The following is a 27200-nucleotide window of genomic DNA, read 5'->3' on the forward strand; positions in this document are numbered from 1 at the left end:
CCTTTTCATTTGTCATCCTTACCTAGAGTGCACAGCTGCCCTGTGGGAGCATTGTCAAGATGGGGCAACGTTAGGCAGCTGAGTTAGGAGTGAAGCAGCTTGTGGCAGCTTCTCCTGCATGGTGTTTGCTATCTAGACCTGCTTCTGAGCATAGGCAAAGGAGATCAGTATGTTAGAGCCATAAGTACCTGTGGCCTATTATTGGGTCTACCTCCCTCATTGCTAAGAGGCTTGGTTAACTCTACTCCTTAAGTGCAATGTATACAGGAAGGATCAGGGCTGGGGGAAGGAGTTGCTGGTGGGTGGCAATAACTTCAGAAAAGGAAAAAAGGCTGCTATGTTTAGAAGCCCTCCACCACCTCAGTGGCAGCAGAATAGCAACCCTCCCTCCAGGGTGACTCCAATCCAGGGCTGTTTTCTCAGCTTTCAGTCCCAAATCTGTTTCTCCTTCTATCTTTCTTGTCCTAACAGTGTCCTGCCCGATCTTTTGGGTAGTGAAATTAAGTTCTGCCTTTGCTTGTGGACAACCTAAATAACATCTGGTTTTGCCAAGACCCCTGAGAATGCCATTTTCATAGCAAAGCAAATGATAAAATTTCTTTTGAAGGTTGACTATAATTTAGTGCACTACTGCTTGGAATCAGTGTGAATTTGTCTCATATATATGCATGTCTTTCTAGTAAGATAACTACAGTTTTTGTATCCCACAGTAGACTTACAGTGCTGCAAAACAGTCTGTGCCCTGACACAGCTCAGGTCTTCTTGCTCTGGAGTCAGCATACTGATTGCAGAATGGGTACGGTACTGTCCATTGTGAGAATTAGGTAGCATGATGTATTAAATCCGTGACAAACACCGTAATGTAAGATGCTTTGCAATTTTCAGGGATTTTTAAATTGAAGGTGGTGAGACGCTGGAACAGGTTGCCCAGAGAGGTGGTAGATGCCCCATCGTTAGTAACATTCAAGGTCAAGTTGAACTGGGCTCTCAGTGACCTGATCTAGTTGAAGATGTCCCTGCTCAGTGAAGGAAGGTAGGACTAGATTACCTTTAAGGGTCTCTTCCAACCCAAACTATTCTATAATTCTATGAATTTTCTGTTACCCAGCATTCTTCCACAACTGCAGAGGCAAACATGTAGTCAGTGCTGGAAGAGAATTTTTTCATTCATTCATTCACTCCTTCATCATGAGGTGCCACAGCACAGCATATTTTGGGTTACTGCCTCAGAGTCACAGTTCCTTGTTTCAGGGTTTTGGACTACTGAATGAGTCCTGTGGAAAGGGAATGTTACTGTTTTACCACTTCCATTATGTTATCTTTTCCAGTGCAATTACCAGCTAATTCAAAGCCCTTTGTGTTACGCTAATAGCTTTTGCCTCTCTGCTGTCAGCCACTCCTCTTTGTGCACTTTTCATACCGCTTACTAGTCCCCCTACCACTTACCTATGAAGAACATTTATTTTTTCTCTGAGTAGAGGCTCATCATAGACAAATCATTAAATGGAACATCAAAAAGATCCCATCTGTTAGAGTTGCATATGGGTAAGATCACAATTATCAAAAGCCTCTTTTTTTTCCCTTATGCTTATCCGTACAATAAATGTAGTTGTCAGCAGGATAAGTTCACGCATCGGATAAGGTCACAATTTCATTTAGTGACAACTTCCAACAGCGTGAACTTACAAGGTTCGATTTATTAAAGAGTCAGAAAGGATAAGATCACTGCATGGCCAGCCTGATTTATCAGGGTTTGACTGGAGTACTTGAATAGAGAATGTCATATTTCAAGTTTATGTTCAAAACTGTAGTTTAGTGTGTGTTATGTCTCAGAGACTTGAAAATTGAGGGAGGAGAATTTACAGGAAGTATCTCAATAATGCAGTTTATGTCTGCCAAACAAGTGTGTGAGCACTGAATATTGGAACTACCTTATTAAGAATCACAGAAGTGGAAATGGGATAGTTCTCCACTATCAGTGAATTGCTGTGTGCAGATGTACACGTATTAGTTTGTTATGATGGAAGCAATCACCAGCCAAATATTAATTGCAGATTTTTCCTGTGCATATAGGATGGCAGGCAGATACTGGGTTCTGGGCTAGGTGGCATTTAAGAACTTCTGAGAGTGTTTTTAATTTGCTCGCTCTGACTTCAGAGCAGTCCTTGTTTGAAATTACAACATGCACGACTTCTCTGCCATGCAAAAATACTCATTAGAGAGCCAGGTGGCTGTGGACTGGAAATATACAAAGAAGGAGCCATTTGCTTGTGGAAATTGGTAGAGCTCCATGATGTCAAATAACCAGTCTCTAATTATAGCACAGGAAGAGTTTACTCATTGTTTTGAACTGACTCCACTTAAAAAGCTATTTTCAATTTAAAAAAAACAAAAACCAACTATTGCCCAAAGCTATCACTGACTTGCTTAGAAGTGTTAAATGCATATGAATCTGGATACAGTTATTTCTCAATGAAGTAGTTCTCTTTTTGTCCCACAAAAACTGATTATCATTCACCTTCAGATATATACTCCTTTATTTCTTACCCTAGAATGTAGGTAGATGGATGAAAGCCAGTATTATTTTGTTTCAGAAATACTATGTATAGATGAATTTTTCTGGTAGTCAAACTGTGATCAAATCCTGTTAAGGGCCAAAAGCTCTTGTTGGATTCCTGTGTACTCTATGTTTTGTGGAAAGGTTTTTTTAAATCATCCTGATTGTCCTGTAAAAGAATACAAAGCTAAACTGACCTCTCTACCTTCTGTTTTATGAAAGCCCTGTGTGGCATGCCTGAAACAATATATGCATGTATGAAAAGAATCCTAAATTGAGTTCTTTTATTCTGGTTTTCTATCCACCAAGGTGGCCTAATATCTTAAAAGCCATGGGATGTTTTGTAGCTGTACTAGTGAGTCATGACTTGAGGCTTCTTTTACAGTGCAGCTATCATAAGTCTTTGAGTAATCACAGGCCTTAAAAGTATGCTACATCAACAAGATAAGAGAAACAGCCTGCAGCACTAACAGCATTATCTTTTACCAAAATTGATTAGCCCATACTATGTGTCTCAAATATTTTTGTATAAACTTACTCAGCAAGCTGGAAATAAGTATGTTCATGAGGAACAAGCTGAAGAAAAAACAAAAAAACCAAACCCCACTTGCTCCATAGCAAGGAAAGGGCAAGTAAGTGTCGCTAAATGGAATGTCTCTTAAGTAATTTTTTACCTTACTCACAAAAACTAAAAGCAGAGCATCACTTCCTCTCTACTTGTATTTCTTACTGCTGCTTCTGTTATACTTCTTGCTGTCCTTTTCAATAGGAGACCTGACAAGTCTAGGATGAAAAGAGTTAAACTGCTTCTCTACTTTGTGTGGAAATTATGACTATATCACATATTTTATTCCAGGGGTAGGAATGAGTTCTATTATAATTTGCTGTTATGTGAAGGAATGTTATATTCAGTACTGAGGTGGTCTGTTGCCATTGCTGATTACTGGAAGCACCTAACAGTGCTTGGCACAGAATTTTCTGCTTCCTTTGGGCTTGAGCGTGGAGTAAAGGAAGCTGCAGCAGTTTTTCATCCTTTTTCTCCCCACATGTTGGAATTTCCATGGACAAGTATGTGTGAAGAGTCAGTACCAGTTGAGTCTTTTCACTTCTTACTGTGAGTGGTGATACAGCAATAAAGTCTTAGATCCTCTTCCTTCTCCTGATGTAATCTGTGAAGATCGTGAACAGTTGTGCAGGGGATGGTAGCTGTAGAGCACTTCAGATTTACATCTGAACTTCCTCTGAGGCTGAAGGGGAAAATCTTGTCTTGCTGACATATTTTTCCAGCCCTTTTAATTAAGAGTCACAGGGTGAGGTTCTCATTTTTCTTGCAAACACCCTTGCAGTCACACATTGTTTACGGCCACAGGCATGGCACTTAAACCAGCATCCCTGTGGTAAGTCAGCAGTAAGTAGGGGACAGCCTCAGTTACATCAAGTGGGAGACAGCCCCTTTGTGCTGCAATTGTGGTACCATTCACAAAATAGGAAGATTCAGAGGAGAAAAATGTTGTAAATGAATGCAGAAAATTGCAGGCAGTGTTTTTTGTCTATAAAACTGAAGATTTTTAGCTGAAAAAAAAATCTTCACCAAGGACTAAATTTTAATGTGCTACACCTTGTATAAGCATAGCCAGATTGTCTCGTTTTGCCAAAACATGCAAACAGATTGTCCTTCCCAACTCTGACATTCACCCATGGCAGTAAAATGGCTGCTGGTCGTGGTGACAAGAAAAATGTATCTTTTTTGGAGAACTGTAATGAAGAGAAATAGAATGGTTTTGCAGCAAAACATTTTGTTACCCTGTCTGCAATCTACTACTCTTTCATGGTGTTCTGAGGGGATGGGGAAACACAACAGCTTCAGTACAATTCAGCATGATGTTACCCCATCTGCAGTATATTTCAAAGTATTCATATAAATTGAAATATTGCCTGAACTACACCTTGGAACTGTAGCAAAAGTGAATAAGAGAGAGAATCCATAGTAAGTTATTTAATTATCAACCGAAGGGAAAAATTATATTTGAAAAAAAATGCTTGTTATGTTTGCCTCAAATCTGAACTACTTATCAGGTGTAAGATTCATGTTATTAATTTTATTTAAAATATAATGTGTAATGATGTGTACCTTAAAACTTTGGTAGCTTTTTGGATATCACTGGTTGATCTGCCCTAAGTTTGTCGTTCTTAATCCATTAAAAGACAGGCCTGCTTGTAAATCCACAGGTACAGATAAGGAGTCACTGTTTGACTGTGTCTGAACCCTTTTCAAATGAAAAATGTCAGTGGCAGAAAGGGAGGCTGAATTATTTTTTAAAAGGGTTTTCAAAGATTCTCATGATTCCTCTGGTATCAGTTAAATGTGACATGTCCATAGACATGGCTGTTTTTTAGTGTGTAAAAGCAAGCAAATGCTGCAGTTTTCATCTCTGTGTAGAGAGAAAATGCTGCAGTATGGCTAAGTGATAAACATGTTACATTGCAATTTCTTTCTTCCATAATTAACATATAAAGAGATTTTAAAAGCTAATACAATTTGTAACAATGTGACCGTGAGAAGGAAAAAATGCTTTTATGGTTGTTTGGGTTTGTTTTTTTTTTCTTTTTGGATGCATATATGTCACATGTGTAAATTAGATATAATTAATCCATAAGCTTTCCTGCTCACATACTGCCTTTTAAAATGTCATAGCACTGTCATGATGAGGACTCACCCACATACAGAGAAGCTTTTGTAAACCGATACAGCTCTATTTCCTAGATTTGTTCCAGTTTGCAGGAAGGATCTGATGCACGATTTTACGTAGAGTAGTTTTGTAATCTGCAACACTCAGAGGTGAAATTTAGATTTCTGTGCTTGAAAATGGAAGCTGGAGCCAAGTCTTCTTTTTGGAAGATGGTCAAGATTAACCCCTGTGGACAAGGAAAAGCTTTGCAGCCTGACTGCAATGTAAATCTAGGCATTCATGGGAATGTTTAGCTCTGGAAAGTCTGTGGAAGGCTGCCTGTGAGCCAGGAGGAGTTACTCACTTCCTTCAGCCCAAGGTTCGTTTCACAACAACCACCAGTTCTAAATCTGGGATGATTTGACTCCTTGCACAGTTGGACTTTGCTCTGTTTGTGGAAAAGCACCATCCTTATTTGGGCTGGAGTTGATGAGATGTGCTGATGCAAAAGACAGGAATCACTGTTGCATCTGTTTGGTGTGGAAAGGGAGGAAGAGGCTTTAGCAGTCATGGAAAACAAATCATGAAAAATCATGGCTACAGCAAAGTTGAGGTGAGCTCTGCTGCTCCTGAGAACAGATTTTTTGCCTACCTCCACGAAGGGCAAAGCTTGGAAGTGCAAGAACATGGAAAAAAGCAGTCAAACATCTAACAGGAAAAGCACAGATCAGCCTGTCCTTGTTCCATCCTATCCCTATGAAAGCCTGAAACCAGAATTTATTTAGAAAATAGCGTTCGAAATTGTATATATAAATATAACTGTTGCTGTATTTTTAAATGAAACATTTGTTCACAAAAAATAGGATTAGACTCCTTTCAAAAAAGAGTTGCCCAGACTATTTTTTTAATCTTTAAATGAAGTGAAAAAAATATGGGGGGGTTAAGGTGGTGACTGAGTTTTATTTTTCCCTCCATGGAAATGATAAATTCTGTGTTATTCTTCCTCTTTACTGGAAAATCCAGAAAAGTTAAGGTGAGCTAAAGCAAAAATTTCTTTTAAGTGTTAATTTTGAAGTCTTTGCTTTCAAAAATAAAATTTATGTTTAAGAAAATAAAAATTATCACGCAGTAAAAATCATTATGCACTAAAAAAAATCATTATACAGCCTCCCCATTGATTTTACTTATTTTGTCTTATAATATCAAGCTACCAGTTAAAATTATTTCTTGTTTAATTCTGAAATGTTACTACCTGTAAAATCTCACTCAGTACAAAATCCTTTTTGTAATTGTAGTAAATGCTTTTAGTAGTATCTTGGAGATGTTGTGATTTTTTTGTGGCTATATGGTGTATCTCTCAAATTTTTAGTTTCTGTGTGCTTCAAAATGTGATCTTGTGCAGCAAAATGCATCAAGGAGGTTAATGCACCAGGTGTGGCTGCTACTGCAGTCTCTCTTTTCAGCTGTCATTTCCCCCCTCCTCAGCACTTCTTAAGAACTTTTACGGAATACTGTTCTAAATAAAATTTCTTTCAAACTCTAATGTGTGTGAAAAGATGCAAGAAAGGAATGGGACTTCCTAAACCAAATTTGAATATAATTATAAGGGAAAAAGGTTTGTTTTTCTTTTGCAGGATGACAAGATCAGTTGTTTTTCAGACAAGCATAATTAATTCTCATTATATTGGTCCTCAGAACATTGTGCGTATAAAAACAACACAAAGGCAGAGGTGGTTGTTGTCAAGGCATGAGTGAAAGTACTCTCAACACTGCTTGTTTTCTTTATTTGCAGGAGAGTTGGAGGTGGTCCAGAAAGACGGGGAGCGCAAGATTCAGAGCCGGCAGCAGCTTCCAGTTGGAACAACATGGGGGCCTTTCACTGGGAAGATGGATCTGAACAATAACACCTTGGTATGTAGATGCTCCGAGACACTTTGCTTTGTTATATTGTGTGTCATTCTTCAGGGAATAGTCTGAATTGCTCCTCAGACAGAGCATTTGAAAACAGGCATTGTTAGCTTTAACGGCCAGTGGTATCTGGCTCTTTTCCAACTTGTTCATCTATGGCAACCAATCCACATGAAGTTATTTGGAGCACAGGTTAATAGTGTTTAACTTGTTCTTTTACTGAAGGGAAATGTCACTTCCTTGTTTGCTGAACCAGGGTGTTGTGTTTTGGTAGTAATATCTGATTTTTTTAGTGGCCTTTTGAATTTTTCATAGTATTAATTACTGAATACTTAATTTATATTAAAGAAAGGTATCAAAAATAAATAAATACATGATTTTAGGATAAAATTAATTAAATTTGCCGTAATATAACTTAACATAGCAAAATCTTCCATCAAATTAATGCTTTTTGAAAAGCATCAAAAGACACCTGTTATATAATATATTCTCAGTTAGCCTCATTTTTTATTCTGATTGCAGAAAGTATGTGGACCATTTTACTTAAAAGTAATGCTTTGCTGATCTCAGTTCAGTGCACTGAAAATCATGTCATTTCTAGGTCTTCATTTCATTTTTGTTTGTGTTGGTTTTAATTCTGAGCTTCAATATTATTTGTGTATAGTTCAGATTAATTTTCTGAAAATATCAGGAAGGAAACAACTAATATCTCTAGAAGGGTTTAAACAGTCTTGGAACATGCATTGCCCTGTGGGATACTTCTGAAGAACCATTATCTGCAGCTGGATCACTGTTTGCTATTACAGACTTTGCATTGAATGTATTCAGCATAAAGACACATGGAACCGTTTCACAGGAGGGGGTTACAGGCATTTGGGGGGCACACATCTGTCCTGTAAAGGGAGAAGCTGAGCTTCCCAGTGTTCACCAGCACTGGGTATCATCCTGCTCTTGGAGGACCTGAAGAGAGTGAGGAACACTGAGTTGCTGATGTATCATCTGGGGCAGAGTGAGAGGGGGGTTATGTGGACATGGGAGAAAAGGGGAGAAAACTCCTCCCTGGAGAACCTATGCCTATACAATGGAGTTCTCTTTCTAAGGGTTGCTGGATAGGATGCATGTTACTTTCTGTAAGTATGCAGATTAAAATTTGAGTGAAGCATTATTCTGAGTACATAGTATAGTATAGTATACACATATTAGACATTTAAAATCTTAATATTTTGTACTCTTTAGCATAATTTATTAATCAAATGGTGCTAAGAAATGTTACAAAAAGCAGCATGGAAACTTCGTCTAAATTTCCAAGAGTTCGGTATTCCCAACCCAGGTCAGATTTCACATTCAGGCACCTGAATAAAGAACAGATTTTCAAAAGTACTGCAAAATCAAAGCACCTTATTGTTAGAAAGAAAAAACTGGAAAATTTGAACACTTGTCTCTATTTTCTCTATCCATTTAAGTTTTATTTCCTTATCTATTTTATTATTGGCCTATCAATATTCTCAAAATATTTTTAATAAAAGGTCATACGTGACAAGCACCTGTAATTCAAATAATTGTCTAAATTCCACTATAACTACTTTCATCAGCTTTCATGTAACAGAAACCTTAGTCCTGTTGTAGTTCAAAGTCAGTCCACAATCCATAGTTTAGAGAAATGCTAGCTTCATTTTGTCTGCTTGTACCACTTCATCAGGTATATACAACATGAAGATAATGTTTAAATATCGGCGATGAAATTGATTGTCCCTTCACTACAAAATTAATCTTTATCAGATATTCTTAGGATGCATTTGCAACATGTTGGCAGCCAATCATATTGTATCTTTGGGTTTCTTTTGATGGAGCCATAGATTAACCACAAGCCTAGCAGCACCTTGCTTCTCCTTTGATAGTACAGGTATGTTTTAAGGTCTGTTATTGCTTTTTAAATTTGGGAAAATATTACTTTTGCTGTATCAAAAGCATTTAGCTAAGATAGTCAGGCTTTAATGAACTCGTAATTGAGCAGTGTGCAGAACTGACTTTTAATTTGTTGATTGTAATGGGATGGAACAGCTTTTTCAATGTAGTTCAGAGAAACGTGCAATGAAAACCTTCAGGACTTTTTTCTCACTAAACTGGAAAGATACTTTGTTTATTGTCAAATTAAATATCATAAAGTCTATTTTTACTAACACATGAAAGATTTTACTTTCGTTTTGCCTACAAATATAAACACATTTGGAAATCAGAAAAATTTCCTGTAAACAGAACTTTATTCCTCAGAAATATTGTTTTGTCCCCTGTGCAACTCCCTCCTTTAAAAAAGTCAAAACTGAACTAGGTGTCATCTTGAGCAATCTGATTTAACTTCGGAGTTGGATCTGACTTTGAAGTTTGCCATGCTTTGAGCAGGACTTTGGACTGGATGACCTCCAGACCTGAATTATTCTGTGATTCTAAGTATTTTTTCTTTTTCCCAAATATCATATGCTTCCTGTAATCCTACATTTGTTACTTTAAAATTCTGTGTGAAGAAATATAAACCTTTTAATGCAACTATAATTTGCTGTTAAAGCAACAAAACCTCAGCATCAGCTTCTACATGGTTTTCTTCTATCTTTTCTAGGAATGATTCTGGGTTTTTTTATGTTTTTTTGACACATTTGATTACTTATTTCACTATTGTACATGTTCTCTGTTGTTCATTGGGGAGTTGGGATTCTTTACTTAGGTTATTTATATCTGTTTTGGAAAGCTCATTTGGGTAGAGACTTACATCCCTACAATTCAGTCAAACTTTCACATGAGCAGCTGAAAAGAGGTTTAGCTCTTTTCTGAATGAGAACCTTAAACATTCCGCTGCTATAAACATCCAATTTTTGGAAAAGAGTTTTAATGTGGATTTTTTTTGTATAGAGAGGAAAGGAAAGAAAAATTCAGGGACCCTCAGGTGAGTAAATATCACAATTTTTGCAGCTGCTGTCTTTATTGGGAAATATGTTTATGGCTGACTACAAGTATCTCACCTGACTGTACTGTTTAGTGTTAGCGATGTGACAGTGCCTCACAGGATTCATCCATGCTGTAAGAGTTAGAGCTTACTTATTCCTCTTGCACTCTGCACTGAGTACAGCCTGTACGTGTAATATCCTGTTGAAGTGCTTCTTGTTTCCAGCAGTGCTGCGTTGCTGAATACAGTCTTGCTGCTGTTGGCTCATGAGATGGAGAAAGTTAATTAATTCAGCACAGTACTTAATTGAGTCACCGTGCCAGATGTCAATTACATTTTAGATCTTTCAAGTTTCTGTCTTGAAGTATGTTAGCAGTACACATCTCAGAGTGGTTGGGTACCTTGAACAAAAATTATTTTAATGCTGTTCACAATTGCAATAGGAATAGCAGGTGTTGGTATCATCAGCAGTGTTGCAGCACTGTTGGGAAATACGGTAGAGCAAGGTCCCCATCAGGACTGAAGAATACTCAAACTAAAGGTAGACTTGAAATAGCTCAATGACTAATAAAGTCATTTTCTCATCTAAGAGTTTAGCCAATACTCGTGAATTACATACAATTACATTATGAAATAATGTATGCTATTGTTACTGTTACTGTTGGTGAAACAATCTGCATGCAGCCAGCAGAAAATTTTAAGACACTGTTTTTAGCAAGTGAGTCTCAGATCTTAAAACTTGTCAAGGCATTTAAGTTTTACTTCCATTTCACCTTAAGAACTTCTTAGATCATTCTTAAATATTTGTAGATACCTATTTAGATACTTTTATTATATTTAGAGTGATAGATCTCCTATTTAGATGCTTTTATTCCTGTAATTTTGCCAAACTGCTGAAATTCCTCTGCTCTCAGCTGCATGCATAGTTTGTCAGCACAATTGCGTATAGAGGTTATTGCCTTCCGTTTCCTTCCACTACTTCCACTTTCCATCCACTGTTCCATAATAGTTGGATAGTCCCAAGAAAATTAAATGCATAGGAATATCTTTTCAAGCCTAGAAAATGTACACGTCTACATGTTTCCAAATTCTGTTTGAGATTTAATATAATCTTGCTGTTTAGACAAACAGACCTTTGAAGATGTTGAACAATACTACTGGCTGTCTTCAGCTGGTGGGAACTCAGCTGTAGAATGGAAGACAACACAATTTGGAAGGCTCTAAATTTGTGTCTTGCTGCATCACAGAAAATTCAGTAGCTCATGGGTACCCACAAGTAGATAGAAATATATTTTGAATCATCAGACTCCTAGTTTGTGATTCCTGTCTTTAACAGGAAAGTGGGTTTGCGCAAATGCCAAGTCCAATATGACCATGCAGGTGAAAAGAGCAGAAGACCTCTCTAGACTGGACCCCTGAAAGAGGAGCTGCTATGTGCAAGCAGATCTAAATTCAAGGCACTAGCAGCCTAGCTAAGAAAAAGCTGTTCACTTGCTTTTTTCAGCTGTACATATTTTCCCTGTTTGAGGGGACAGCTTGATGGGAATGAGGCCCTTGGAAACGAAAGCAGCACTGAACCACGTAGCCCACGACGGACGTCAAACAGTGGTCGCTCCAGCAGTAGTGTGGAGGCAATCCAAGAGGCCTTTTCCCTTGGCTGCTGCCATCTAGTTTTTGGTGTTAATCTGTGCCCATGGCAGGGTTTTGTGAAGCAAAACAATGATCAGCTGTATCCAGCCCGCCATTGTCGTCTGCTTGTTGCAGGGAAGAGCATGCGGGGCAGGCCTGTATGAGCCTGATAAGGAAAAGAGGATTCAGTGTGACTGTGAAGAGAATCCACAGCAGGAGAATGTGCAGGGCTGGGCCAGGCAAGCAGTGGGACACAGCAGGGACTCTTTAATGGGATCTGTGAGTTTCAACACCAAAGAGACACCTCTGGAAGATATGCTCCTGGAGCTGTTTGACTGGGTAGTGTGTGAGGGGCTGGGGAGCCAAGGTTCAAAATGCAGTAAAGTTATTCACTCACTAATCTGTGGCTGGTCACTTCAGGTCAGAAACCTCATGTCTCTAGTGGACAGTGACTTTTAATCTTCAGAGTTGCAGCATAAGGGTTTTCTGGGAACTTTTGTTGGAGGTGCTGCATGGCTACAGAGAGGTAGTAGTCTGTCCATAGTCAGGCTGTAGCCAGCCTGTAGTTTCTGTTTCTCTTATTCAAACATAGAAAGGGAAAAGGTAGATTTTATCTTTAGATATGTAACTGCAAATGGAGAATTTGGCTCTTAATAGCAGAGAGCCATTTTTATATTTAGTTACCAAAAATAGTATCCTGAGTAATGAGCCTTGATTCTAATCTTCATTATACTCTTTTATACCTTTAAATATGTCAAGTGACAAGAAGCATTTCTTTCTCATTTTTACTACTGTTACTGTCAGGCTCTTCATAATTGGAACTAGTTTAAGAGCACTTCCTTTGGTCCCAAACATAAGCAGACTTTATTATTGTGGCACTTAGGACAGCACCTGATGTCACCCAACAGCTACCTGCTGATGTGCTGTGCACGTGCTGAGATTGGCTGCTTAGAACCATAGAATTAGTAAGGTTGGAAAACACCTCTAAGGTCATCAAGTCCAACTGTTAACCCAGCAACACTATGTTCACCACTGAATAGTGTCCCCATGTAACACATTCAAATGTCTTTTGAACACCTCAGGGACAGTGATTCCACCACTTCTCTGGGCAGCCTGTTCCAATGCCTGCCAAAGTGAAGAAATTTTTCCTCATATCTAGTGTAAACCTCCTCTGGCACAGCTTAAGGCCGCTTCCTACAAACTGAAATATTTAAAAGAATTGGGATATGCCAAGATTTCCACATGGCTATCCACAATGATCTTTGAGAACACATCACCTCACATTACTTCACCTTTTACCAAGTGGTATCCCATTTATATAGACATGCAGTTCAGGAGAATGCAATGACAAAAGAACCTTTTTAAAAAACTTTTGTACAGAATTGTAGTTTAGATGCTTCTTTTTTTTTTTTTTTTAAGAAGTTATTTCTGCTCTTTTATTTACATTTATACAAATTTAAACCATACTGATAATGTGATAGGAAGATGTTGCAAGGAGCTGAATAAACACCCTGTTTCGGAAAAATCCAAAAGCATTTTTTTCCAACTTGCAGAAGTATTTTCCACATCTCAAATAGGTGATGAAGTATCACAAAGGAGAACCTTAATCCTACACTTCTGTCTAAATGCTGTTAGTACACTGGTATTAGTGCTGCACACCATACCATAGCCTTAATTTTAAGTTATTAAATATTTAAAGAACATACAAATAACACAGGGTTGATATTACATTCTTCTTTTTTTTTTTTTCTTTTTTTTTTTTTTTCTTCTTTTCTGATTTGGTTATTTCCAGAATCTCAACAGGGAATTTTTACACAAAATTGCTCTTGTTTTTTAACCTTGTTTCCTTAACTATAGCCCTTTTTTGAGACTACATGTACCCATGGTTCATTTTGACACCTGTTTATCAAAACAGAAGAACTTTAACATTTCTTTAAAACTGTCACTGGTAATTTTGGAAGGCTTTTAAAAATAATTCAGTTACTTGGTGCTTGCTGTGAGCATCTCCATTAAGCAGAATTTATTCTAATACTATTGTAATTAAGTAGTAGACTTTACCAATCATTCCCGTTAAAGTAACTGAGTTCCCTGGGAGAAAACTCAGTGAACTATCTGTCCTAGTTTGGCAAGCTTCATTTCAGTAGGGGGTCCTTCTGGGAGTGGCAATGTACCCTGGGGTACATCGCCAGACAGCTGCTGAGAGCAGAGCAAGGGGATGGTTTTGCAGAATAGATGAGGCAAAGTCAAGAACCTGGGGCACAAAAAAAGGCAAGAAAATTTGGTCCAGGGCCTCCCAGACAGCAGTAAAAGGAGATGCTATCTCCAGGTGCCAGGCTCTTGCATTTTAGGGTGCGGAGAAAAGAGAGAGAAGAAAAGCTGTTTAATTAGAGGATCACTGCAGTAAACTTCAGTAGCAACATATTCTTGTGCTTCTACACTGTTGAATCTTAGTAGTCTTCTACCTAGTCTAATCTTCACTGTACCACAAGCTTTAAGACACAGATGCTTATTTTGCAATTGTAGATTTTGCTAAATTTATCACAAATTTTAGAATGGCATGTAGTTTTATTTAAAAACTTCATGTAAGAAAAATAATCTATTTATCTCCATTTAAAGTCATTAATGTAGCTCACTGCACTAAAATACCTAAGAGGCACAAGTTCTGTAACTGTTTAATATGTGAAATTTAACATTAAATGTTTTCCTCTGAGGAAAATTTTTCAATTCATGCTTTTTATAATGACACTTCTTATTTATGAAACATACATATTATAGACTAGGCAGATATAAAATGCCAGATTTAAATATTCAGCAGTTTTGGAAGTCATCTTCTCACTAAATGTTAACACTATCTTTTTTTATTCTGGAATAAAATTCAGTCTCTAAAATGTTGACACTTCTTTCAGTAGTTCCACATTCATAGAACAAGCATGGGAAATTCTAACTCCATCATTTTAGTGGCACATAAGGCTATGAAGGTGTTTGTGTCTATGAAGATGTTTGCATTGTTAAGATAAGAATTTGGTAGTTACAATGGTCACAGAACTGAAAGACTAGGAGGCTTGTGCTCTCTGACCATTTGAAAATAAAATGTCCTGGAAGCCATGGGTATTTTTTTGCCTGCTGCACATAAAGCTGTGCCTGCCCAAGGGTAGTTCGCCTCAGGGTACACTGGTAGTGGAAAAAAGCACTGCGATGCTGTTGCCTGCGGAACTGTGGTCGCACTTGTGTTGCACCCAGTATGTTGTCAAGATGTGCTGTCTGGACATACAAATGCATAAGATTATGAAAACATCAACAGATGCTTTCCATAGGACTTGGGGATGCCACAGTGGGCAGTTGTTTGGAATAAAAGCATGCTGTAGGGAAAATCTTGGTGTCAAAATTTATTTGTTAATAAAACAAGCAAGATACCATATCATAGTAACAATAACAATATTTTAAATTATTGTCTATCTTCATTTAAATAAATAAATAAATTACTTCAAGTAAAGGAATGGACCTGTGGTTTCAGTTAAGACAGTGGCTGCTTGCTGATCACTTTCATACAGTGTGATGGAATGATCAAAATTCAAAAGATCAGTTCCTTTTGTCTGAATCTGCTTGAGAGAAGTAGCCTATAAATTTTCAAGAAGGATGGAAATTAAAGTTATTTCTGGTTGTTTCATTGCCAGCCAAATTAACTGTGTTCTGTGAAAGCGTGGGTTTGAATGTTTTGAATAAAAAAAACCCTCACAATATTTCTAGTAAGTATTGTTAGTACAGTATGTGTGAATACATAAATTTATAAAAAACCAGATATTTAAACATAAATATGTAAAAAAATATATAGTAACTATATATATGTACATATGTATATATACATACACAATTTAAATGATTGTGAATATATAAAATAGCATATTCTATTATATATATATAATTACCATATTCTAATCAGAAGCAGGCATTGTCTGTTCCTAGGTCCTAAAAATCTGTTTTATTTGAAATACTTTAATTTTGCTGAACTTTCCTCACTGTTCAGCTGAAAGTCCTTTTCTAATGATGTTGAAGTATCCCATGGCCAGTAGCAAAATGAGTCCTTTTCCAGATGCAACAAATCTACTTTGCACTACCAAAGTATGGGCAAAGAAATTCAGAGCTTGGCCTGAGAAACTCAGTGCTGAGTGAAGCTTATAAATGTCCTGAGCCTCATTTATCAAGCCTGGAGAACAAGTTCATCAGTCTAATCCAATGGAGGCTCCTCAGACTCCAGGGAAGCTCAAAAGACAATTGGCTCCAGCCATTAGGGCTCCAGAGCAAAGAGCACAGGAGGCACCATTGCTTGCTTTTCTTACCTTCCCTACCAGCCCCAGACCACCTGTAGCAGGGGAAAGCTGCAGCAAGGACTGCACAGCTGGTGCACTACTTGATGATGTTATTTATTTATAGGTTTATTTGCGTGTCCTGATATTCCATACATGGTACATTATATGCATAGCCTCGTTGAATTTTATATTGTTTCATATTTATATTGTTTCGTTGGGTATAGCAAGATGGGGGTCGGTCTCTTCTCCCAGATGACCAGTGTCAGGACAAGAGAAAATGTCCTCAAGATGTGCCAGGGGAGGTTCAGGCTGGGCATTGGGAGGAATTTCTTAATGGAAAGGATTGTTAAACGTTGGAACGGGCTGCCCAGGGAGGTGGTAGTGTCACCATCCCTGGAGGTGTTCAAGAAATGACTTAATGCCATGGTCTAGTTGACATGGTGGTGATCAGGGAAAGGACTTGATTTGACTTGATGATCTCAGAGGTCTTTTCCAACCTAAATGATTCTGTAATAATCATATCCTGTCTTAAATAAGTGAATATTAATTAATAAACTTTTACCCCCTTTCTTTTTACTAGTGCATTTTAATGTGTTTACAAAATGCTTCACAACTTTTGGATCATTAAATATAGTTTTTTTAGCTCTTTTAATATATTTAGGAAATAATTGAGTTTTGCATAGGCAAAATACTGTCTTTTCTGTACTGTAAGGGAAGGATAGCACTCGGAACACTACTGATGCATTTAGGAAAAACTACATAACATATGAGATATCATCACAGTTTATGTAGATTATTCTCACTCTGAGAATGTCTTATAATTTAAAATTCTTCCTGTCACAGATTAGCTTTTATATCTTGTTTTTGACCTTTGATTTGATATCTGAAATGCATAGAAGATACTATTTTTAATAAAAGCTTTATATGTGTTAGTAATTATTATTTATGTATTTGTTTAAAAGCATCTCACATTTCCCCAAATACTTCTTTTTCTTTGAAGCTTTCTCTTCTCTCACATGACAGTCTCTGATCTGGGGGATGAGTGGCCACTTTTTTTAAAAAAGAAACTGGAACTCCTGCCATGTGTGAGGACATTAAAGACAAGTTTAGGGGAGTTGAGGGAGGTGTGCCTCGAAGCTGGGGAGGTGAGGAAGGATTCTTCCCTCTCTCCCCCTCCTGCAAGCTGTTGTCCTCACTTTTGGAAGAAAACTGGGGCAAATTAGCATAAAGGAAAGAGAGCAATAATGCAGAAAACAATAGTAGATCCAAAATATCTTAGTTCCTGCTTTTCTGCTTGTGTTTAAGCTGGCCTGGTTCTACTATTGCTAATTTTTAGTTCTGCAGTGAACCTTATAGTATAGTGGACTTTAGTCTTACTGCTCTACTTTTACACTGTTTCTCCCTCTTGGATGCAGTTGCATTTATTACATTAAATATTGGATTTTGTTGTTTATATTTGTTAAATTCCAGATCATATTCTTTTCTTTTGGGATCCAATATTTTACCTTATTCCTGTTTCTCACTCTGGTCAATCCACCTCCTCCAAGTCAAAACACTGTCTTAATCCTGTATGCTTCTGTGTGGAGGATTTCCCTTGCTTCTTGGATCCACCTGGATCACAAGCCATGGAATGACATGAAGGATAGCATTAGGTGAACCTTCCAGACTCAGCAAGGTATCAGCAAGGGAATTTAGTTTAGATACAAGAAAGAGCTTCCTAATATTAATGAGAGTGAAAAGCTGGAGGAGATTCAGGAGGTTGCAGTAAATCCGTGGCTGGAATGTTTCAGAACAGGCTGGACCAAGACGACAGGAGTGGTGTAGGCACAGCTGAGCCATGGCATGGGGGAAGGAAAGGGAGCAGATGACCCTGTGGCTTTTGGCAGCCTGATGCTGAGAAATGTCTGGAGCCAACTTCACTTGTTTGGCTGCCCAGAAATACCTGCAGGTAGCTAAAATCTTTCAAAATTGGCTTTAAAAGGAGCAGAATGAGACACTGGTTTTTTGAAGAAGATGGCAGATGGAACATTACAGGAAGCTAGACAGTTGGTCACACCAGTATAGGATACTGGTTTCAAAATCTAATTGAAATATAACAAGGCCTAGCTGAGAGATAAGGAAGTAAGCTGCTATATTTCTTTGGCATGTCCCTTCTCAATTGCCTGCAGGTTTTTTTCTTCTGAATGTCCTCACTTCCCACTCCAGTTTCTTGCTAACTAAAGTTAGAATTATAGCCAAATATTAAATCAGTTAACTTTTTCAAAACATTACTTTCAGTTTTACTTAGGACGTTGTTTCTAAGTTTTCTGTAGTTCTTTTTTTTAAGGAATATATAAGGATCATTGTCCCAGGTTTCTAAGCATCATTGTCCCCGGTTTTAGTGCTGCACATTTGCAGAGTGAGAGCAATAGTATTGCATTTTCAGGATGCCAAGTGTGTGCACTTTGATCTGATGGTACAGCATGCCTCAGGGACTAAGCTGAATTTTGATTTTTAGTCAGTCATCCACTATCCGGTACCAGAACGCCAATTAGACAGGCTGAAAAACAGAGAATACAGGATGGGTTGGAGATGGGAACATTTGCAAGGAGGCTCTTGGAATCACCAGCATCCTCAGAGCTCATTCCGTGCTTCTGTGCTAGTAAATCTCTTAAATGCATACAGAAATGATACCTGTGTGCAGTAAATGACTGCACATACACTGATTACTTTTGAAACCACTTCCCCCCACCCCGCCACATTCAGCAGTGGAAAATAAGAATAATATACATGTTTCGAAACTTGACCTCACAAATGTGAGACCACTTGGTGTGGTTGTAACTCCTTAACATTCCTTGCATTCCCTCTCCCAAGCCAAATTGTTAGCACTTGTTTGCAGGGTTTAAGTGGCTTTGTAGTAGCACCTATTAGCTTGCTCTGGCTAGTGGCATGCTTGGGACTAAATGGCCTTTCTGACCTTTAATAAGCATTTTCTTGTCAGTCACACCAGAGATACTTGACCATGTTTGTTCACTATTACTACTATAACTGGGAGGTCTGCTGAACTCTTCAGAAATACAGTCATGACTTTCTCACTGTTTTCTGTGCTTCTTTGCTGTGCTGTTGAGCGCAGCATTTTACACTTGCAGCATCTCCTTTAGGATAATTGCAAGGCATGGGGAAAGAGAGATTCACGGTGTGGAATTTGCTGCCATGACCCTCTGCAGCCTAGTATTCAACTTCATGAGAGCTACAGTAGCACACTGCCTTGATATTCCTGCTTTCAATCTCTATTGGGGTAACAAAGATGGTTGAAGTTATTCTTTCAAGGCAACACAGAGCATGGACAAGTCTCTTCCAAATTATGTGTCAGAGGTTGCAGTTATATGTCTGTGTTTTTTAATCTAGGTGGTTTTCTGTTTCCATGTGTAGTCTTTGAAAAAATACAAAGTAATGAAAAGGAATGTGCAATGATCAAAAATTTCCAACAGTGATTAATAGTGCACTTAGGACTTGATTTTGCCTATCACTGAGCATTAGCAGGAGGTGCTGAGCACCCCAAACTTCCATTCAAAGCAGTAGGGCTGAGGTATGCTTAGCATTTTCCAACACTGAATGCTGAAAGTACAGCCTGTAAACCTCTCCATAGAAGATAAATATTTGTTATTTATTTGACCTTGAAGATGGGACTGGTTTGATAGGGTTAAGGTCAATGAGTATATTATTTTAGACAAGATACAGAGTATTTGGATGGTTCTGCTTTATTTTAGTGTGTTAACATCTGGCAGCATTCTGTGTTCCATATGCTGCTGATTGTCCTGATACATTCATCTTCAGTGATTATCAAAAAGATTTCAGTGCTCTGGAGTTAATCACACATTTGAGAATACAAATACATGAAGATAAGTAAAAAAGCTGCCCATAGGTTTCTGTATGGAAGCCCAATGTTTGTGCAATCTTGGCAAGTACACTATTAATTCAGAAATGTTTTTTAAATTGACTTAATTAGCTAGTGTCTGTAAGGGTGAAAAATAGTGTATTAGAATTCAATATTATTGACACAATAGACATAGAGAACACTGCTTCTTGGAATTCTGATTATGTCTTTTTAATTCTATGTGCTGCACAACAGCTAATTTTTCATAATGGTGAATAGTTAGGGGAAATTTAGATTTGCACCCTTTTCTCAAGTATTATTTTATATGCTTGGGTCTGTGAAAGTTTAGCTATGCTTCTGCTGTTTCATTACAATAAGTACACGCATAACTATGAACTGACTTTTTAGTTTTTATACTGGTATTTTCAGTTTTCCTAGGTTGATAAAATTTTTTCCAGGGCTATAAATTACTATTTTCATTTTGTGCTGTTTTGGCCTTACATGCTAACAGCTTTAGGGGAGAAAGACTTAAGAGTTTCACATAGAATTTGCCACATCAAAGCAGGTGTTCCCTTTTACAGTACCACCTTCTTTCTGAGAATGCGGAAACCCTACCACAATCCGAACAAATGGTGAAGCAAAAATCATACTAAGCCAGATGTCTGTCAACCTTGTAAGTCTCTTGTGGCTTTCACCACAGCCCACTTTTACATTAGAGACCAGTCCTCTAGGCTAGCCCACTGCAGGGCTGCCCAAATTCCTGCAAGGAATAGTTCAAGTAAGGAAACACCTGTAGGGCTCAAAGTCTAGAAGGATGAGCCTTTGCTTCCAACACCTCCTGTCAGACAGTTCCTTGCTGCTCCACTCTCTGCTAAGAAGGAGGGGTGCCGTGAAGTCAGCTGTGGCCATGGCTCTTGAGCCAAACCCTGGCACCAGGGTCTGTCAACACAACATGGCATGGGACGTCTGGTCTAAGAAGACATCAGGAAAGCAGCAGGAAGACTAAAGTGGCAGTTTGCCACAAAACAGAAGGTACAGGACAAACTAAGGTAGCAATGTTGTTCCTTAATATTTCTTTCTTAATTCAATATCTATCACTTCAATGAAAAAAAATAAAGGCAGCAAAGTCTCTTGGGGCACGTAACATATCCTGACCCACTATTCAGATAAAACTTGTTTTATTTAATCATGCACAAATTTGTTTAGATCTTAACAGTGACCACTCTTCCTGTTGCCAATATCTATTAATGATAATTACTTCAAATACTATACTCACTCAGTGATAGCATCGCATCATGGTGAGAAAGATTGTGATCTTATCTAAACCTATTCTGTTTAACTCTGACACTCCTTCTATTATAGTGGGGCCCCGATAAGATCGTGCCTGTTAGGATCAGACATTAGTTGAAATCAATATTTGAAAATGTGCCTGTTTTTGCTTAATAGCAAAGTTAGTGTGAGGGTCATAGTGAGATCATTTGTTGGATGAGGTAGTACAGCTTCATCTTGTAATGGAAATGTGTTCCTTGCTTCAGCTGCTGGTGAAAAGTAAAAACTAGAGATCTCTGAAAGCTGTACAGCTTTGCTAATAATCACTGTGTGAGGAAGATACAATCATTATTATGATACTTAACATCTGTAGTGCTGCAGCATGTTGAAGTTCGAATCGGGAACTAATGCTCCTTTTTTGCTAGACTCTGGACCTAATATTAAAAAGACAGCTGCTAGCCTCAGCTAGCTTAGGTCCTGGTTTTAGACCAGACATGAATGCAATGGCAACAACTGAGTGTGGAGGCCAAAAGCTAAAATGACAATAATTAAGATTAGTATAGTAACAGTTGTGTCACACTAAAGCAGCGGACGTTAGTTTTTAGAGATATGGAACGAAAAATGCAGTCAGTTTGCAGATAACTTCAGAGAATTCTTCTATATGCATTAATCTAGTGGAAAAAAATACAAATAAATCAGGAGTATTTATTTAGATAGGAATTTTGAAACTTATTTTCTCATAAAGAAGGATGTAATCTAGATCAGTGATCATGATCCTTTTTAGAGCTTGGTGCCAAATTTATTTTAAAAAGCTCAGAAACTCCTGTACTGCCAACATTAATCTCTCTGTAACAAATTTGCCACTAGTGCCAGCTGTTCATGGTTACTGGTGGAGATGAGTAATCAGAAAACACAAAACACTGTAATGCAGTTTTGCTGAAGAACATGGTTACTCTTACTGTAAGACTTTTCAAGATTTATTCAAAGAAACCAAAGCAGAGCCCTGAGGGTATTGCATGGGATATATGAGACCTACAGTGCCCCTTTCTGGCAAACCATTAATTTTTACTCTCCAGTAAATAAAAAAGTACAACAGATTAAAAATGAAAAGTGAATAGTGAATGACCTGTTGCTTTGATTGCAGGACTGCAAAATGTGAGTGACGCTAGTTCTGTGCCTAAGGTTGGCATCAAAGGGCTTCATATATAGCTTCCAGTGCAAGGCACATGCCCTGACCACTAGACTGCTGTAGGGAGAAAGGCTCCAAGTGATACATTAATACATCTGTTAAATCATTCCAGTGTAGAATTAAAAAAAAAAAAAGATTGGAAATTTCCACATTTTTTCCTGAAATTGAGGTCTGTTTGTATGCCCATCTCTTTATTTAGATAAAATGCTAATACTAGTGATATGTTAAGACTTGGGCAGTGTTGACCAACCATTTCCATTTCAGTAATGCCACTCCTCACTGTCTGTGTCTGATCATAACCTCTAACTTCTTGTGGTTTGACTTGGATTTCCTTTGCATTTCTCAACTTGATTACAGTTCCTCACATTTGACACACCAGTCACTAAATTTATGATGGTGTTTTCTGAAAGAGAGGAATGTGCACATGACAGGAGTGATAGTTTTCACTAGACAAAGTCAGAAAGTTTTTAATTTGGGATAGAACATATATAGTAACATGATCTCTGCTAATTATTACATATATGTCATTACCAGTATCACATATGTGCCAACTGATAATTATGAAGAGGTGTAACTTTAATTTATGTTTGTTTGAACACAAAAGTAAGTGGAATGACAAATAAATAAATCATTGCAGCAGTGTTAACAGTAAAAGCATGACTGAACTCACTATCATCATATTGCCTTTCGATTCAATTAAATGCCACTGTGTACTCTTTTAATATCATATATGAAAGCACTGTAAATTGAAATTAAAAAGTCATCAAGGTGGATTTATATTTCCCCTATGTGTATAAGGATATTTGAGTGGTGTTTTGCCCATAAAAAGTGAGGCATTTCTTGTTTTCATTGAAAAGTGCATATTTTTGGATACAATATGAATAATAAAGGTGTAGATTTCATTTTACATTTAATTTTAGTTGTAACAAGCAGAGGAGCAGCAGAGCCATCTTTCAATCATCCCTGAGAAAAATGGGAAGAATGTGTCTTTGAAAGAAATTTGAAATATGTCAAGATTTTAGACATCTGTGTCACAGTGCAGGGCAGAATTTTCTTAAGATTTTTTTTCCATTTACCCAACTTTATTTTAATCTGTGCTCATACCAAAAGTCTGATACATCTTTGCAGTATTTGTATACAAAAATGGGTGTTGTTCCACCAGTGCAGTTCCACAATATGGGATTCAATAGACCAGTGACAACAATTTTTCATGAATGTTACTGAAAAACAGTGTACTGGTAGAATTTTGAAGTGTTAATATTTAAACATTGACCTCTTTAAAGTGTTGACTTTTTGAACAATTCTCCTCATTATTTATTTCTTTGTTGCTTTAATTCTGAAATATTTTCAAATTCACAGAATAGCAACACTTTTCACTTGCCTGTTTTTATTTCAGAAGTCTTTGTGACATATTTTTGGCCATGGTGTGCTAGGTGTAGAACTCCAAATATTTCAGTGGGGCAGGAGAGACGACTTTTTTTTCTTGTTCTGAATCCATGATGAGTTTACTTTTAAACACAATGCAAAGCAGAGCACTGCAGTTTTCTGCCTTACTCCTAGATATGTATAAAATAGGAATATCATTAAGACAATTGGATATATCTGAAGAAGCAAGGTGGATTTTTTCCATCAATATCCCTTCTTTCTTCCTATATAAAGAATGATGAAGAACCATAATTTTACTTTTATAACAGCAAATTTTTTCACTTACTCCATTCCTTAGCTCCCAGCATTGGCCACATGCAGCAAGTGTAAGACCTTCTGGTCAAGTTGTGTGACAGTGTAGTCAGTTTGCATTAAACTTGACTCCAAAACAATTAGATTAAGGAGCAATAAGAGAAAATTAAAATCAATTATATCTGCATAAATAATGGAGAGCAATATTTTTGACTATTTATTTGAATTCTCTTTTTCTAATTGTTATAACTTTATTTTTTTTATTTGCACATTCTGCCCCAAGAATTTTTTGATATCCAGATTAGCCTATTAAATGTCACAAAACATAATCCTGCTGTTATTACAACACCTGAATCAAGATGGCAAAACAGAGGAGACCTCTTCCTGAAAGAACTTATAGACAAAGAACAGGAAACATTTTCTAATGGAAGATCAAGGCACAAAGAAATTAACAGACCTGCTTGACAGAACACTGGAGGTCTCAGGTTTCCTACAGGTTAGACAAACACGTGTGTTACAGGATTATTCCCCGGAATGATGAGCAGGCATCCAAAGAGTTGTACATTAGTACCCTGAGAACTGACCTAATTTTTATACTTTTTATAAAAAAATTGTTACTAAAAAGTAGACATCTAGGAATCCATCTATTCATAGACAATTCATGATATAAAAGAAGACTAAACTTTTTATGTCTATTACATGCAGATCTTAACTGTAAAGAAAATGCAAATACAAAACAATGCTTCTTTGAATGCGTTCTCAAATATACCACCTATGAAAAATAAAAGACAATCAGTAAACTCATACATAAGTCAAGAAACAATTACTCTGCAACAAATTCCCATCATTTCATAACTGATGCGTTAAAATTTGAACACGAAGGTATATAAAAAAATCCAGATTTGCGAAGAGTAGGATCCCTTATAATGTAAAGGAATGATTAAACCAATAGATAGTGCACTGGTGTGCATGGTCTGGATTATGTCTTTGAAAAAGAGAAAATGCTTGATGATGGTGTAGCAGCACTATGTTTCCAATAGGCCAGTCAGTCAAATGCAAATAGAGTCTATAATAAAAGAGCTGGTTGGCATAGTAATTGGGAAATGAATGTTATTTGTAGCTCCATATTTCTGTCTTTAGGAGTCTAAGAACTAGGAGGTTGGTATTGATAAGAGGGTTTGTGTATAAATCCTTTGTAATGAGGCTGTGCCTCTTCAGTCATTTGTATTAATTTTAACTTTAGATATGAACATCATTCTCTGAAAGGGGTGACAACTAAAATAACTAATTTCACAAATGTCTAGGGAGAAAAAAAATTACTCATTTAAAAAAAAAAAATCCCTGCTTCCTTTTTGATTTTTTGGTTGGGTTTGGGCGGCATTGTTCTGTGGCAGGGGGAGTTTGAGAATATGTGCAGGATCACCTTAAAGCTGTGTAAGGCATGCACTATAGATTGTAGCTGCATTTGTGCAGATACTGACAAAGATGAGTTCAGGTTTCTCCTGTTCTGCAGGAGAAATACCAACTATAACATGTATCACAAGAGGTATAAAAGTCCTTGCAGTCTTTAGCTCAGGTCAGAAAGTCTCCAAATGCCTTGTCAGTGTCAGCCATTGATAGTACTTTCATGTTTGTTTTTTTTTTTCCTTATTGGCCTATTTGGGTGATTATTTAGCAATATATTTGACAGTTTTTGCTGTTTCATGTCTTCATGCATACAGCTCTATTTGATATTTTGTTCATATTCTGAACTTCTGAATATTTCTGTAAGACCACCTGGAATGCAGAACTTGAGGGTCTTAAAGAGGAGAGAGTCTGGAGCATTGTGGAAAGGTGAAGTCTGTCAGTGGCTTTGATTGCCTTTGTCTTGTTACTCTGTCCACACCCCACCATGTCGCTCCCTTCAGCATCATTTGCAGCTACATGGATTCCCTTAGCTCTTCACTTTCCTGTCCCCCATCTCCTGATATTTATCTCTTATTTATGTTTCTGGTACTTGCCCCTTCGCCGTTCTCCTCACTTTCCAATCTGTCCTTGTTCACTCTTTCAGCTGTGTTTCCTTCTCCTTTCTCTAATTTCTCTTTTTCTAACTGATCTTAAAGGGGTTTTTTTAATGTTCAAGGACTTGTCCTTCCTTAATTTCAAGCTCCTCCCCAAACAGGTAATTTAGAGTTAATTACTTGGAAGTCACATTTAGAACTGATTTTAAGGAAATTAACAAAAAAAAAGACTGAATGGTAATTTTGTGTAAAATAGAAATGTGTGATGAGTTTTCCTGTTCAGGATAGCACACCCATTCCTAAGGGTAGTTGTAGGACTGACTTGAAAAGGATCCACATACTTTTCCCATATTTCACTGTCTGTGACTTTGCTGGTTACAGGGATATAATCGGTTTCTGTCTTTGGCCGTTAAGTGAGCACAGCAGAGAGTAAGAAGGAATCTCTTGCTTCTGTCCCTGCCCAAGTTTAACATTACACACAATTAGTCAGGTGTATTAAGGGCTTACTGTGCCATCTTCTGCTTAAGCATCAGATTGGGTACTACCAGAGGCATGCTAGCAGGCTCAATGGACCAGTGGACTGATCTTACACAGTAAATCCCATGCTTTTGTGATATGTTGACAGACCCTTACCTCAAACAGTGCTAGCAGGCACTGCTGTAATAAAACCAGTCTGGCTCATTATTTACTTGTGAGATTTTCCATAAAAACAGCATAAATGTTAATGAATAAATAATCTTCTCCCAAATTTCTTAAAGTAACTGAGCTTACCCCAGGCAGGTTGTGCTGCTGTAGATCAGGGTTTGAAAAATGTGAGAATTCCTTATTCCCAGTAGTGCAGAGGGAGGAAAACTTTGTCACTCCCATGTCATTTATTTCTCTGTGAGGTGTTGAGGGCTACAGTCTCTTGTCTTTACACATCCTTGCTCATACTAAATCACTCTCTAAGAGCTAACAAAAAATTTTAGAGGACAGAAAGATAACAGAGAAAAACATGCAAAATATTAGTTAAATTAATAAAATAATCCCACTTCCCTGATCTTGTGTGCAGAAAGAAAAGAAGAAATTGAATTGAAAATGCATTAGGTAATGCCTGATCTAGGAATTAATCTGCTTACTTACACACAGCAGAGATACAAATTCTCTTGAGATAGCTAACTTGGTTTCTGATGTGGTATAATCCATGTTTACACATGTTGCA

General features: G+C 37.4%; 1 protein-coding gene across 2 annotated transcripts in view; it reads left to right on the forward strand.

Moving 5' to 3' along the window:
• The window catches only part of ZFPM2 (zinc finger protein, FOG family member 2), a 305906-nt gene that overhangs the window by 139334 nt on the left and 139372 nt on the right, over window positions 1–27200 (forward strand). For both annotated transcript variants that reach the window (XM_048286793.1, XM_048286794.1), the window contains one exon: window positions 7019–7137. In XM_048286793.1, coding sequence (XP_048142750.1) covers window positions 7019–7137 — 119 coding nt within the window. The remainder of the gene's footprint in view (window positions 1–7018; window positions 7138–27200) is intronic.

The sequence above is a fragment of the Corvus hawaiiensis genome, chromosome 26, assembly GCF_020740725.1.
Source record: "Corvus hawaiiensis isolate bCorHaw1 chromosome 26, bCorHaw1.pri.cur, whole genome shotgun sequence".
Lineage (NCBI taxonomy): Eukaryota > Metazoa > Chordata > Aves > Passeriformes > Corvidae > Corvus > Corvus hawaiiensis.